Source organism: Erpetoichthys calabaricus, chromosome 9 (genome assembly GCF_900747795.2).
Source record: "Erpetoichthys calabaricus chromosome 9, fErpCal1.3, whole genome shotgun sequence".
NCBI lineage: Eukaryota > Metazoa > Chordata > Cladistia > Polypteriformes > Polypteridae > Erpetoichthys > Erpetoichthys calabaricus.
Genome location: NC_041402.2, coordinates 124,762,759 through 124,777,790, shown reverse-complemented (window position 1 = coordinate 124,777,790; position 15,032 = coordinate 124,762,759). Strand labels below are relative to the sequence as shown.

Genomic DNA, 15,032 nt, shown 5'->3' with positions numbered 1-15,032 from the left:
TAGTGCCATCAGCTCAGAACTGGCAGAAACCAGTGGGACCCAGGTACACCTATCTACTGTCCAGAGAAGTCTGGCCAGAAGTGGTCTTCATGGAAGTGTTGCAGCCAAAAAGCCATACCTCAGATGTGGAAACAAGGCCAAGCGACTCAAGTATGCATGAAAACATAGGAACTGGGGTGCAGAAAAATGGCAGCAGGTGCTCTGGACGGATGAGTCAAAATTTGAAATATTTGGCTGTAGCAGAAGGCAGTTTGTTCGGCGAAGGGCTGGAGAGCGGTACAATAATGAGTGTCTGCAGGCTACAGTGAAGCATGGTGGAGGTTCCTTGAACGTTTGGGGCTGCATTTCTGCAAATGGAGTTGGAGATTTGGTCAAGATTAATGATGTTCTCAATGCTGAGAAATACAGGCAGATACTTATCCATCACGCAATACCATCAAGGAGGCATATGATTGGCCCCAAATTTATTCTGCAGCAGGACAAAGGCCCCAAACATACAGCCAAAGTCATTAATAACTACAGTGGTGTGAAAAACTATTTGCCCCCTTCCTGATTTCTTATTCTTTTGCATGTTTGTCACACAAAATGTTTCTGATCATCAAACACATTTAACCATTAGTCAAATACTAGGGGGCTTCGCTCGCCAACCCCTGGCGTTGGGGCATGACAAAGAGTGAGATGTATGAATTAGATATAGAATAGTGTGCAGGTTTGGATGATGCCTATATAAATAAAAAATAAATAGAGTGTTTGGCATAGAGTAATGTTTTATTGGAATATTTCTTTGTATACAACATTAGTAATAAAGATGGTGTCTTGTCTTTGAATGAGTCTTCCTTGGCATGGATCATTTTTAACTTTAACGTCAGATGAACGTCGAACACAAGAGAAGGCAACATAAAGTTGTCCATGTCCAAAAACGGGCTCAGAGAGGTAGATGCCAACCTTGTCCATGGTTTGTCCTTGTGATTTGTTGATGGTCATGGCAAATGCAGGTTTAATGGGGAACTGTCAGTGTTTCAATGTAAAAGGTAATTCTAGGTCAGAACTCGTAAGGTCAATTCTAGGAATGAGAACAGTATTGTTAGCATGTGATCCTGTAAGAACTGTTGCTTGAATAACATTGTGTGTCATGGTGTTGACGACTAACCGTGTGCCATTGCATAAACCCTGTTTAGTGTTAAGGTTTTTTTAATAGCATGATTATTGTTCCGTTTTTAAGGGTAAGGTTGTGTTGTGGTCATCCGTCCGGGTTAATAGTGTTCAAATATTCTAAGGGGAAATTCAGATGTTCATTGTCGTCATCAGAGTCAACTTTGTCAGAGCTTAGAAAGAGCCGTGTCTCTCCAGGAAGTAATGAAATGACCTGGTTATTAATGTGATTAACATTAATATTTTTTGGACATAATATAGTGCGTTGTGTTAACCACATATGCGAAAGCAGTATGGGCCATTGCCTTTTGGTGGCCTGATATGTACTCCGGTAGATGCAAAAGCAAATGAACTATTGTAGGATCTAATGCAGTTCATAAAGTTTTTACTTTCAGGCACATTGTTAGTTAGAAGCTTCTGTAGATATTCAGGATATGAATGTAAAGGAGGTAGTCTAATCTGACCCTTTTGACAACAACGTGTAAATTCATTATTTGTATTGCCAGTTGTTTCTTCTGGGAGGTTAAGTGAATGACAATGATTGCAAATGACATTCATTAATCCCAATGAATTTTCCTCAATAGTGGACTCATTATTGAAGGCGTTGTCAGCCAACCGGCGTAAACGTTTAGCAGACGTCTGGCGTTGATGTCTGCGACGGGCATGTTTTGCTTGTGGTGTTTGAGTGCCGCGTTGTTGTATGTCCATTATTTGTGACGCGCTATTTTTGATTTTTAATTGATTCGCCTCCGCTTTCCGCAAAGTCCGTTTCACTCTCCGTCGTGCATTGTTTGTATCGTGCCTTGTCCGTTTTTGTATGTCGGTCAGTTGAGCTTTCTCCTTTTGGAGTCTTGCTTGCTTGTTTTCTGGCCGGTCATATGCGCGTTGTACTCGTCTGCGTTCATTTATTCTGTCTATTCGCTCCCTTTTTTGTATGTCTGAGACGCGAGCTCTTTCTTTTGAAATCGTGCTTGTTTCGATGCAGCACTTTGAGACTCGCGCTGTATGCGTGTTCAATGTGTCTGTCCATTTGGGCACGTCTCTGTAACGGGGTTACTTGAGCTTTGCGTTTTTTGATCCGAGACATTTTTTCTCACGGAGTTTCCGAATCGCGTTGTATGCGCCGCCGTGTATTTTCTTGTTTCATTCGTGTTCGTGTGTTTGGTCCCGTTATCCGATCCGAATCGTTTTGTACCCGTGACCGTGTATTCATGACTTGTTTGTTCCTCAGCGTGCGAAATATGGATAAGTAATAAGGAGGATCACACTCACTGTTAATATGGAGCCTTTTCTCCAGTTGAACGGTTAATAGTGCTTTATTTTAAGGAGATCCACCTATGCTGCCTAGTGTGAAGGTGTTGAGATGACGTATGTTTAATATGGACGTTTCCTTTAGATATGTGGCTTTGGGTGTCACTTCTTATTGATGTGGGGTGAGGATTGTTGTTGCGCGAGCGTCTTCTTTCGTTTTGTGTTCCAGGGGCTTGTTGAATCCCCCTCTTTGTGTGTGTCCCGTCCGTTGCTTGTAGGGTGTGTGGGGTGGTTTTGTGTTCTTTTTTTTTGTGTTCCAGGGACTTGTTATATCCCCCTCTTGGTGTGTCTCCCGTCCGGTGCCTGTAGGGGGGGGGGGGGGGCCTTGCTGTTGTGCGCGAGCGTCTTCTTTTTTTTTGTGTGCTAGTTTCGTGTGCAATGGGTTTCGTGCGGCGCCTGCCTTTAACTACTTTTTTCTTTGCCTTTTCCTTTTTTCTGTGCTTGCAGCGTCTCATTTCTTTGTCTTCTTTTTTCTTTGCTCACTCCTTTTTTCTGTGGTCTTGTCCGCCTCTCGCGGCCCCTCATCCGCCTCTCGCGGCCCCTCATTTCTTGCGCCTGCGCAGTACGTCTTTTTGCGGCTACGGCCCATGGCCGGATGTCCCTGCGTCCATCCGGTTTAGCATTCTCGGTTAGTAATACGGATAACACAAGTAAACACAAAATGCAGTTTGTAAATGGTGGTTTTTATTATTTAGGGAGAAAAAAAAATCCAAACCTACATGGCCCTGTGTGAAAAAGTAATTGCCCCCTGAACCTAATAACTGGTTGGGCCACCCTTAGCAGCAATAACTGCAATCAAGCGTTTGCGATAACCTGCAATGAGTCTTTTACAGCACTCCGGAGGAATTTTGGCCCACTCATCTTTGCAAAATTGTTGTAATTCAGCTTTATTTGAGGGTTTTCTAGCATGAACCGCCTTTTTAAGGTCATGCCATAGCATCTCAATTGGATTCAGGTCAGGACTTTGACTAGGCCACTCCAAAGTCTTCATTTTGTTTTTCTTCAGCCATTCAGAGGTGGATTTGCTGGTGTGTTTTGGGTCATTGTCCTGTTGCAGCACCCAAGATCGCTTCAGCTTGAGTTGACGAACAGATGGCCGGACATTCTCCTTCAGGATTTTTTGGTAGACAGTAGAATTCATGGTTCCATCTATCACAGCAAGCCTTCCAGGTCCTGAAGCAGCAAAACAACCCCAGACCATCACACTACCACCACCATATTTTACTGTTGGTATGATGTTCTTTTTCTGAAATGCTGTGTTCCTTTTACGCCAGATGTAACGGGACATTTGCCTTCCAAAAAGTTCAACTTTTGTCTCATCAGTCCACAAGGTATTTTCCCAAAAGTCTTGGCAATCATTGAGATGTTTCTTAGCAAAATTGAGACGAGCCCTAATGTTCTTTTTGCTTAACAGTGGTTTGCGTCTTGGAAATCTGCCATGCAGGCCGTTTTTGCCCAGTCTCTTTCTTATGGTGGAGTCGTGAACACTGACCTTAATTGAGGCAAGTGAGGCCTGCAGTTCTTTAGACGTTGTCCTGGGGTCTTTTGTGACCTCTCGGATGAGTCGTCTCTGCGCTCTTGGGGTAATTTTGGTCGGCCGGCCACTCCTGGGAAGGTTCACCACTGTTCCATGTTTTTGCCATTTGTGGATAATGGCTCTCACTGTGGTTCGCTGGAGTCCCTAAGCTTTAGAAATGGCTTTATAACCTTTACCAGACTGATAGATCTCAATTACTTCTGTTCTCATTTGTTCCTGAATTTCTTTGGATCTTGGCATGATGTCTAGCTTTTGAGGTGCTTTTGGTCTACTTCTCTGTGTCAGGCAGCTCCTATTTAAGTGATTTCTTGATTGAAACAGGTGTGGCAGTAATCAGGCCTGGGGGTGGCTACGGAAATTGAACTCAGGTGTGATACACCACAGTTAGGTTATTTTTTAACAAGGGGGCAATTACTTTTTCACACAGGGCCATGTAGGTTTGGATTTTTTTTCTCCCTAAATAATAAAAACCATCATTTAAAAACTGCATTTTGTGTTTACTTGTGTTATATTTGACTAATGGTTAAATGTGTTTGATGATCAGAAACATTTTGTGTGACAAACATGCAAAAGAATAAGAAATCAGGAAGGGGGCAAATAGTTTTTCACACCACTGTATCTTCAGCATAAGGAAGAACAAGAAGTCCTGGAAGTGATGGTATGGCCCCCATAGAGCCCTGATCTCAACATCATCGAATGTGTCTGGGATTACATGAAGGGGCAGAAGGATGTGAGGAAGCCTACATCCACAAAAGATCTGTGGTTAGTTCTCCAAGATGTTTGGAACAACCTACCAGCCGAGTTCCTTCAAAAACTGTGTGCAAGTGTACCTAGAAGAACTGATGCTGTTTTGAAGGCAAAGGGTGGTCACACCAAATATTGATTTGATTTAGATTTCTCTTTTGTTCATTCACTGCATTTTGTTGTTTGATGAAAATAAATGATTAACACTTCCACTTTTGAAAGCATTCTTTGTTTACAGCATTTTTTCATACCTGCCTAAAACTTTTGCACAGTACTGTATACAAACATTATATATATATATATATATATATATATATATATATATATATATATATATATATATACACACACACACACACATACATACATACATACACACACACACACATTATAGACATATATGGATTGTACATTTTCCCCAAATATTTATTTGTGCTATAATTTACATTAAACAGTATGATTAATTCCTTACCCAGGGTCTCTAACTTCTCTCGTAATGCGGTAGTTTCTCTCTCTGAAAAAGTCATTTTCTTTGTCAAAATCCCTGTCATCCTCCCCAATAGTAACATTAAATCTTTTTTCTTCAAAATCAGGTTCTTGTTCTTTCCGCAATGTTGCTTTTTTTAGAACCTAAAAAAAAAAAAAAAAAAAAAAAAAAAAAAGGAGAAACTATTTACTAAAATTACATGCTTTAAAATGTACCTATGGGGCAAACTCAAAAAGTAAAAACAAAAAGAAATTGTAACTTGAACATCAGTATACAAAACAATAGTTGTAAAACTAGGAGATTATCCATGAACTATTGTGACTCAAGTATCAATTTAAGTATTATGCCTATTTTTAATGTACAAGAAAAGGAGTGTAGTTTTTGATTTCTGAGTTTGGCATGTACATTTAGGTTTTCTTGAAGTTCATGTTAATTGAATTTGTTTGAAATTCTGTATAGTAAACACCAATATATTCTAATTTTACTCTTCCCATAAACTGCTTGCTCCCAGAGGAAACAATGTATTCAAGTACTGCAAAAATGATTAGTGCTCAGCTCATGGCTGCAATTAAAACAGCTTTTGACAAGACGACAGCATTTTAAAAATACACTTTTTCTTTCTTACAAATTTCTTTTACTCATTTTATTTTAATAACAAGCATGCCATTCATCTGTGCAGTTGCAAGTACAAAATAAAAAACATTGTGTGGCAATATATTGTCAAGCAACAGTGAAAAAGCATATCAACAAATCTTTGGTACTTGATTACAATGGATTATAACTTTATTTGTGATGACCTCCTGAATTTCGCAGACAATGGAAGCAAAATGCATATCTTGAACTATGATGATTCAAGTTTTAACTGAACTTGCCCGTTGTCTAAACCAAAGTTTGGTTCTGCCAGAATTTAGATTTTGTTCATTCTGTTTTAAGTATAGTAAGGACCAGCTACGCACTTTTGAGTGATTTTAAAACAAGATTATCAATAAAGTTCAAAATCAAATTATTTTCTACTGTCTTGGAATGAGCATAGATAAAATCGATTTTCAAATGCAGATTCCTACTAACAATGCCATTGGCTTTAAGTTAAATAAGTACTGTATGTCACTACAGAATGTAAAATATTTTAAGGAAGTACTGGTTTGCAGTACCTTGTAGAGTACATTAAAGTCCGCATTACAGATTCTAATACTGTGTAAAAACCAATAATGATCATTTATTTTAAAGTAGAATACTTTTCTAATCATATCACAATTTTTAATTATTATGTGGAGGAAAACGTCATCCATCAATAAATTTTACAAAATCACAAGATCTGCCTTTAAGACCAACCTTACTGCTTGGTTTGGTTTTGTCAGTTCCCGGAAATGAAAAAGGCTGCTAACAGAGTTCTGTACTCTTTTTTTTTTTTTTGTTTTGTTATGCCAATGCCTTCTCAGAAGTCAAGTGCTTATTGTCATTATCCTTCAACACCAAACAATTTACATGATACACTGTACACGGGCAACAGGTGAACTTACATTTTTTGGTTAACTTTTTTTTTGGTTGCTAAATGCTAAAATTAAAACGGTCATCAAGTAAATAATGTCATGGGGTATGAGAGTCTTCTCATATGTTTATCCAACTGATTTCTGGAACAGGAATCAAAACCAAAACCATTTAAGCTGTTACCATGCATTTTTTTGCAGACACTGCTATTGGTATCAACATAAAGCAGATAATGTTCAATTCAGTACTTTTTGGCAGGACTGTGCATTATACATGGTATCTTTTTTGTCCAACAGGAACAGATCTTTAAAGTGTCTTTTCTGCATGCTGCACTATAATTCCAAAAAAAAAAAAACCAACAATCATATATTATTGCATCAATGTTTCAAAATAACTTTTAAATATAAATTTCATTATAGTGCACTTTGTTAAACTGACAATACTCATGTTTATAATAAACAGCTGCCACTCGGGAAACATAGCCTCCATTTCACCTAATGCTACAGCACTCACAGGGACTTATTTTGCGTTTGATAATAATACCAAGTGTACCCATGTCAAATAACTGTTTGCGCCTCAATAAAATTTCTGATAAATAGTGGAATACTTCCCAACATAAAGAACTTCATATGTTATGTCAAAGCAATGTAGAGTGGCCTGGCATACCTTGGGGAAAGAAAGGATAGTAATAGTTGGCCTCATAGTATTTACAGATTATTTTAGTGCCAAAAACCTTGGTGAAAACTGTAAAGAAATAAACTCAGTTTCATTATTAATCATATTTTGAAATTCTTTCATAAAAATTACCTCTTTTGCATGTCTTAATCCTCTTTCCCAAGCACTCTCTGCTGGAGGCTCAATGGGAGGAGGAGGAGGAAGAACTTCTTCAACCACAGGTCCACCCTACAAATAAAAAAATTATCACTTAAAATGTAATGGCATCTTGTGTATAGCAAAAGAGATCAAACATAATGCAGAAGTTTCACCAACTGCAAGTTAGCATTACTAAGAAAAATGACAATATATTAACAAATGCAAGTTTGTTATCACACAGTACATTCACTGCTCAGAAGAATGTTTTCACTTGTATATTTGTGTTGAAGGAGGAGGAGGTTTACTACTAATTTATTAATTGTTAATAATGCAATTTTAAAAAAATAGGAACAACACAGTACCATTCTCAGGTTAATGTGATATACATAAATTTACAACTTTTGTGTTATAAACCTTGATGTTTGCATTTAGCCTCTTTTTTAGTTAAGACTATTATTTCTAAGGACTAAGGCACAGGCTTTTTCCTGATACAGACAAAAACAGACATGAAGCACGGTCAGTAAGCTTGCAATAATGTATCATCAGGAACAGAGCAATGTTTGTAGCACTACTGCATACAACATACTTTCAAAGTTAATTAACATACTGTGTCTTTAAAATAAAAAAAATCTGCAATTAAAATAAAGTATTTCAGTTTTTAATTGTTCAATTCAGATAATTGTTATGTCAAGTATAAAATATAGAACATCATCTTTTTTTGGTCAGTATTTGATTAATGTAAAGTACATACTGTAGTGCTGGGCGGTATGACCAAAATTCTATATCACGGTATTTTTCAAAGTTATACCGGTTTCACGGTATTGGATGGTATTTTTTTCAAGTGTGGATGTTAACCACATTTTCCACTGCAATTACTGGATAAGAATAACCTATTCCACTGTCATGAGAATTGTACAGTGTACAAAAAACATTTTAATGTGCACACAAGTATTAATACAGGTTTGCATGGCCCCATAAAGTGATAGTTTTCAAGGGGGTGGCACTAATGAAGAGAAGGAATCACATTGCATGACAGATGCAGTCAAAATATAGAGCCTTTTTATTGAACAAAGTTTGCAAACAACTTAAACTAAAATTTTGACAACATATTTTCAACCATCCAAAGAGGCATTTAGACTTAGTAAAATATCCAGAGGTGCTTGTCAAAAGTTGTATTGCACGGAACATGTCTTAGAAAAGGAATAATAGTAAATATTTTTTGTAAACCAACTACACTTTGTTAATGTTAACAATCTCTGTCCACTGATATGTTAAAGTGACTTTTTAAACAACTTTACCATCATTAACTCTTTTAGGGCTAATTTTTTTTTTGTTTCTTTTCTCCCAGGGCTGAATATTTTTCCAAAAACTAACATTTTTTAAAAAAGAACACAAAGCAATTGTTTAACATATCAAATGAACAAAAAATATTTACTTTTGACAAATGTTACTGTCTTGCATGTTGTATGAGCCTGCATACTCTATGATTTCACATACATATCACATACATTTTACACAGCAAAGTCTGATCTCGCTCAAAGCAGCCAATTTCAGTCATTGCCACATTGCACTCCTTACAATATGTGTTGTTTTGGTGCCTATTTTTCAATTGTCTGTTGCTGCACTTTCTCACATATATTGTTAGTGTGTACTGTAGAGAGACAAGTCACCCATTTGCCATCGTGCCATGCCACTGCCACCAAGTTTTCTGTCAGCATGAAAACCGTATTGTCACCTCTTTTCATCTTCTGAAACTTTATGAACTTTATGTATGGCATTAGAGCCTGGCTCACCCCATGGGATTTGCTTCTGTTTATTACAGAAGTGAATAAAACTTTGCAGCAGCACGTACCTAAGCCACCAGGGGACAAAACACGTTTGGACCAATGCTCCCTGAAGTTATATCACCAGTTCTGTCCCATCTCTATTTGTAATGCCACAGCGCGCTTCATCTCGTCTTTCGTTGTGGGATTCCACTTTGAAAAACGAGAGTGCGATGCAAACGCAGCCCGCGATTCAAAACAAATCTCTGCCTACCTGTTTGTCTCGTCTGACAGTAGCTGAAAAGCAGCATCAGGAGAGAGCAGCCTGAAGTACAGCAGCTGGTGATCTGTTGTGTCCAACAGCAAGCCATGCCGTCTTGTAAACTCCGGTAGCCAGATCGGCTCTCAACGGATCAATGTCTGTGTATTTATCCCATGCGAACCTTGCCGTAGATGCATCGGCTGCGCGAAGGCACTCAACTGGCAGCAGATCCGCTGGCGCGGCATCGGCTGGTGTCTGATCAGCTGATGCCTGCTTCTCACTCTCTTGCTCGATCTCCTGATCACTGCCAATAAAATCCGATTCTGAAAAATCAAGAGTCCGACTCCGGGATAATGCGCAAAACATCGTCTGCCGAGTGTTTTCTTTTCTGCACTTGCTTCGCTGCCTTTTCACATGTCGGTGCCATCTTGCCATTGTTTACATTTCGCAACTCACGTACACGCAAGGTTTAGTTGCCGAGTCAACGAGTCTAGCATTCCTCCAAGTACAGAGTGAATGCCTGTGACGTGACAGTGAGATTTGTCGCCATTAACAGCTGATTGTCGCCCCCTATCCCTGGATGTCGACTTTTGTCGACATTAGCCTTCAACCCCTGCTGTCGACAAAAGTCGACATCCGCCCTAAAAGAGTTAAACTGTATAATATTTAAACTAATAAATAATAACAATACAATAAATAAATAATAGTGCAACTTCCAATAATAATACTATTACTTCCAAGACTTCAAAGCCCAGGTGCATTACACAGTATTCACCAAATTAAATTAAAAATAAAATAAAACAAAACAAGTGCAACTTGGTGATCACATCTTTACCAACTGAACCATCATTAAGGCAAACTGCATTAATATGGACCTTGCTTCAAACTAAGCTATATACATAAATAAGAAAACTGCAACTTTCATTTATAATGCTATTTGTGTTATAGCCCTACGGAAGCGTATTAGGGCCATGGTGAAGGAAAAAAAAAATACGTACACAGTGAAGAAAAAAAAAAATTATATGTCGAGATTTAAGTCGACATTTCCATTTTATTCTCATAGCTTATTTTGTTATTAAAGTAGAATGTTGCAAACTAAACTTCATCCTAAAATCAATGTTTACTAGATTTTCTCAAACCCTGTCATAAGTTAATGTAACACATTCAATGCTTTGTGTTAAGTTTTCCCCGACCCAGTTGTTAATCGCTACGCGCTTCTTAAACTGACTTCCTCTGCACTAAGAGGCGGCGCCGGCAGTGATCGCCACACAGAATACTTTCACTTCATGATATTCCTGCTCTCTGAAAATGTAGAATGCTAAGATAAATTTTCATGATGAAATTCATTAAAGCAGGTTATTAAACATGCACGGTAGTGCTGCTCCCTTGCAGTAACAGGTCCCCAGGTGTACGTTCAGTGTAGAGAACTTGGCCGGTGTGACGAGGTTCCAAAAAACTGGATGCATGAATGGGTATCACACAGGTTTAACTTAAATATTATGTAAATATTGGGTTTGTGATCTGGTAGTCGGAGACACGAACACAGAATTCAATGGATGTTCTTCTGAGCAGACTTTCTTTATTGCACGCGTGCTGTCTCTGTCTGACGTACCAAACCCGCAGTTCCTATCTTTCCTTTCTCCACAAAACCAATCACCACACGATAAACGTCTTTGTGAAATTAAACCTAGTTATAAACTTAGACCACGGAGTGTTCAGAACTTTAAAAAAATCTTCGTTATACATGTTTAAGTATGCCATCCATTCAGGGTTGTGCCCATCCTAGCAAGCATTGTGTACGAGGCAGGAGCAAATCCTGAACGTGACACCAGCACATTGCAGGGTGAATACGAGCAATACATACACTAGCAGGGTCAATATAGCCTTACAAAACCCCACACCCTACATGATTTTGAAAAAAACTGAAGCACGGCGAGTAAACCCACCAGAAATGCATGCAAATTCAAGGCAGGGAACACCCAGCACCCCCTTGCTGCAAGGCAGCAGTGCAACTTCCACGCCACCATGCCCCCACATGATTAATATATGCTTTAATGCATTTCATCATGAAAATGATATCAAGCATTTATCTTCGCATTCTAAATGTTCAGGGAGCAGGTATATCATGAAATTAATGTATTTTGTGTGGTGATTGCTGCCTGCGTCACCTCTTAGTGCAAGAGGAAGTCAGTTTAAGAAGCACGTAGCAATTAACATGGCTCAGGGGACACTTAACACAAAGCATTTAATGTGCTACATAACTTATGACGGGGTTTGAGAAAATCTAGAAAATTAAATATTCATTTTAAGATGAAGTTTAGTTTACGATGTTCTACTTTAATGACAAATTACGAGAATAAAATCAACATGTCGACTTTATTCTCGTCATAAGCGTCGAGATTAAAGTGGAAATGTCGAGTATAAATTCAACATGTCGTCACACTATTACACAGTACCCCGGTACATTACACAGTATTGAAAAAAAAATAAAACAAGTACAACTTGGCTTGCAGTATTATCCAGTAGTATAGAAACAGTATTCACACATTTGAACATAATGGTCCACATCCGACCTTTTGAAACCAAAGTATCTACAGACAACAGACACGGCTCCTTTTTTCGGCAAAAGTTCTGTTGGGTCATCATGTTCAACTTTACTGTCACTAGAGCTTCAGTTTCAGAATGTTCTCTGTCCATTTTCACCATTCAATACCTCCAGTAACGCATGTACTCCGTTGCATTCGTGTTTAGCGGTGCAGCAGTGAAAAAGGTCCTCCCTTAAACAGTTTCCCGCTGCGCCATGTTCCGAACGTTGTTTAGGCTATTTAAACCAGTGTTGCGGTATAAGAAAAATCCATATCATAAAAATAAAAAATGATTTTTGGTATGAACCGGTATACCGCCCAGCACTAAAAGTACACAAATACTTAAAAGATTGTAAGAGCCATTTGTATAATATGTAAATGCCTGTATTAAAGTATAAGTATCAGTTGATTAATCATGCCTTTATGTACAATAAGTAAGTGCTCCATTAGTCTGTCCTGTTTCTAACTAAGTCTGTAAAGTAGTTGGGTCAGATCATTGCTGCTGAGCAGGACATTGAGCAACAGTTTTTTGACCATTTTAGTTGGATATATTTACATAGGCTTACAGGAAAGGAAATAGCATTTTGGAAATATGTTAGGCTAAGTTTAATAAGTTGTTTAATTTACCTGTGTTTTGTAATTAAGTTTAAATCATATGGAAGAAGTTATGTGTAGATCTTAGTAGTAGTAGTAGTAGCACTACAGAAACTGATTACTATTGGACTTCACTACAGTGGTACCTCAGCATATGTCCTTAATCCGTTCCAAATCCTTGCACTTACACCAAACAAATTTTTCCCATAAGAAATAAGAGGAAAATGATTAATTTGTTCCCATGAAAAAAAATCCTATTGTTATTGGCATATTATACATTGATGGGGTTGTATAAAATAATTTAAACACTGCTTAATACTAAAATACATAAATACAAAAGCAATTAGATGAAATAAATGAAAATTTAACCTCACTTTACCTTGCTGAGAAGAGTCGAGTGCCTACTAGGATGGTGCGGAGAAGAGAGGATGAGATGTTATTGTTTGGAAGGACAGTCCCCTTCCAATAAAACTTCTCTTTCTCCTTTCCCTATTTGGGCCTGGTTAAGGCTCACTAGGTTTGACTTTTACTAAAAAGCTGTCCAAAGAACTTTGCTACTGCTTTCTCCTCAGGATGTTTCAGAAATGTGACATTGTCTGGTCATTCCACACAATGCTATTACAGCTTGTTTGGGCTTTGTTGGGGTGGTACTTCACTGCAAAGTTTTTGACATCCATCCATTTGGCAACGATTTCCTTGATTAATGAAGTAGGGGCTTCCTCTATCTCCTCCGAGCCTGAAAAGAGTCTTAGTCTTGTGCTCCTCCTTCTCCAGTTCCTGCAGCTCCTCAGTGGTCAGCTCTTCCCTGTGCACCTCCACTAACTCCTCCACATTACCATCACTCACATCCAGACCCATGGACCTGCCCAGAGAGACAATATCCTCCACTATAGGCACAACCTCAAAGCCCTCAATGTCCCTTTCAGTCACTGCTTCTGGCCACAAATTCCTCCAAGCAGAGTTCTTTGTTCTGTAGGAAACTTCCTGCCAGGCTTTGTCAATGAGAGTTATGCAATGGTCGATAGTAAAGTGATCTTTCCAAACCTCTCTCAGGGTTAATTCTGTTTCAGAGGTCACTTTGAAGCACCTCTGGAATAGTGTTTTAGTGTAGAGGTTCTTGAAATTACTGATGACCTGCTGGTACATGGGCTGAATGAGAGGAGCCGTGTTAGTGGGGAGGAACTTTACAGTGAAGTCTAACTCCGGCAGCACATAGTCCTGCAAGCTTGAAGGGTGAGCTGGAACATTGTCCATTATGAGGAGGGCCTTCAGAGGCAGGTTTTTCTCCTCTAAATAACTTTTTACACCCAAACACAACATTAAACCACTCGCTGAAATATTCTCTGGTTACCCAAGCCTTGCTGTTTGACTTCCACATCAAAGGTAACTGAGTTTTCTGCACGTTATGTTTCTTAAAGGCCCTCGGGTTTTCAGAGTGGTAGATCAGTAGAGGCTTCAGTTTGCAATCCTCACTTGCATTGCCACAGAACAAGAGAGTTAGCCTGTCCTTCATTGGCTTGTGCCCTGGTAATGCCTTCTCTTCTTGTGTAATATAGGTCCTGTTAGGCATTTTTTTCCAAAACAGGCCTGTTTTGTCACAATTAAAAACTTGTTGTTGGGGAACAAAACCCTCAGCCTCCACAAATTCCTCAAACTCTGTAACAAAATCATTGGCGGCATCTTTATCAGCACAGGCTCCCTCTCCGTGCCTCAACACTGTGAATGCCAGTCATCCTCTTAAAATTATCAGACCAGCCATGGCTGGCTTTAAACACTTCACTTTCTTGGCTCGTTCCTGCCTTTTTTTTCCAAAAGATCGGCATGCATCAGTTTTGCCTTTTCGCAAATCATTGCCTCCGATACGCTATTGCCAGCACACTGTTTTTCTGTTATCTAGATCAAAAGCAGTTTTTCAACATGCTCTGATGTCCCTGATCTTTGTTTGGTAATTGATTTCACCCCCTTCGCAACATTAGTCGATTTAATAATGTCTTTGTTTTTCACAATAGTAGATACCGTCGTTCTCGGCATACGGTATGCAGCAGCCAAGTCCCGGATATGCATGCCACCTTCATACTTTTCAACAATCTCTTTTTTCACCTCCATGGTAATCCAAACCATTTTCTTCGTTGCTTGGCTTTTCTCATTAACTTTCTTAGAACTCATGGTTAATGAATTTACTAAAGATTTACGCGAAAAAACACAAAATCACGTGAAAATTCACAGAGTTATACCGCAGGTTGTTCACTAAATGCTAGCAACTGGCGTACTGACGCTCATGGGCAGTGTAGGGTAG

General features: G+C 38.8%; 1 protein-coding gene across 1 annotated transcript in view; it reads right to left on the bottom strand.

The window, feature by feature from the left end:
- Window positions 1–15,032, bottom strand: part of zc3h18 (zinc finger CCCH-type containing 18) — a 154,755-nt gene that overhangs the window by 89,078 nt on the left and 50,645 nt on the right. The window contains exons 6-7 of the mRNA XM_051931485.1: window positions 7,527–7,622; window positions 5,217–5,374 (exon numbers count right to left, since the gene is read on the bottom strand). Of these exons, the coding sequence (XP_051787445.1) occupies window positions 5,217–5,374; window positions 7,527–7,622 (254 nt within the window). The remainder of the gene's footprint in view (window positions 1–5,216; window positions 5,375–7,526; window positions 7,623–15,032) is intronic.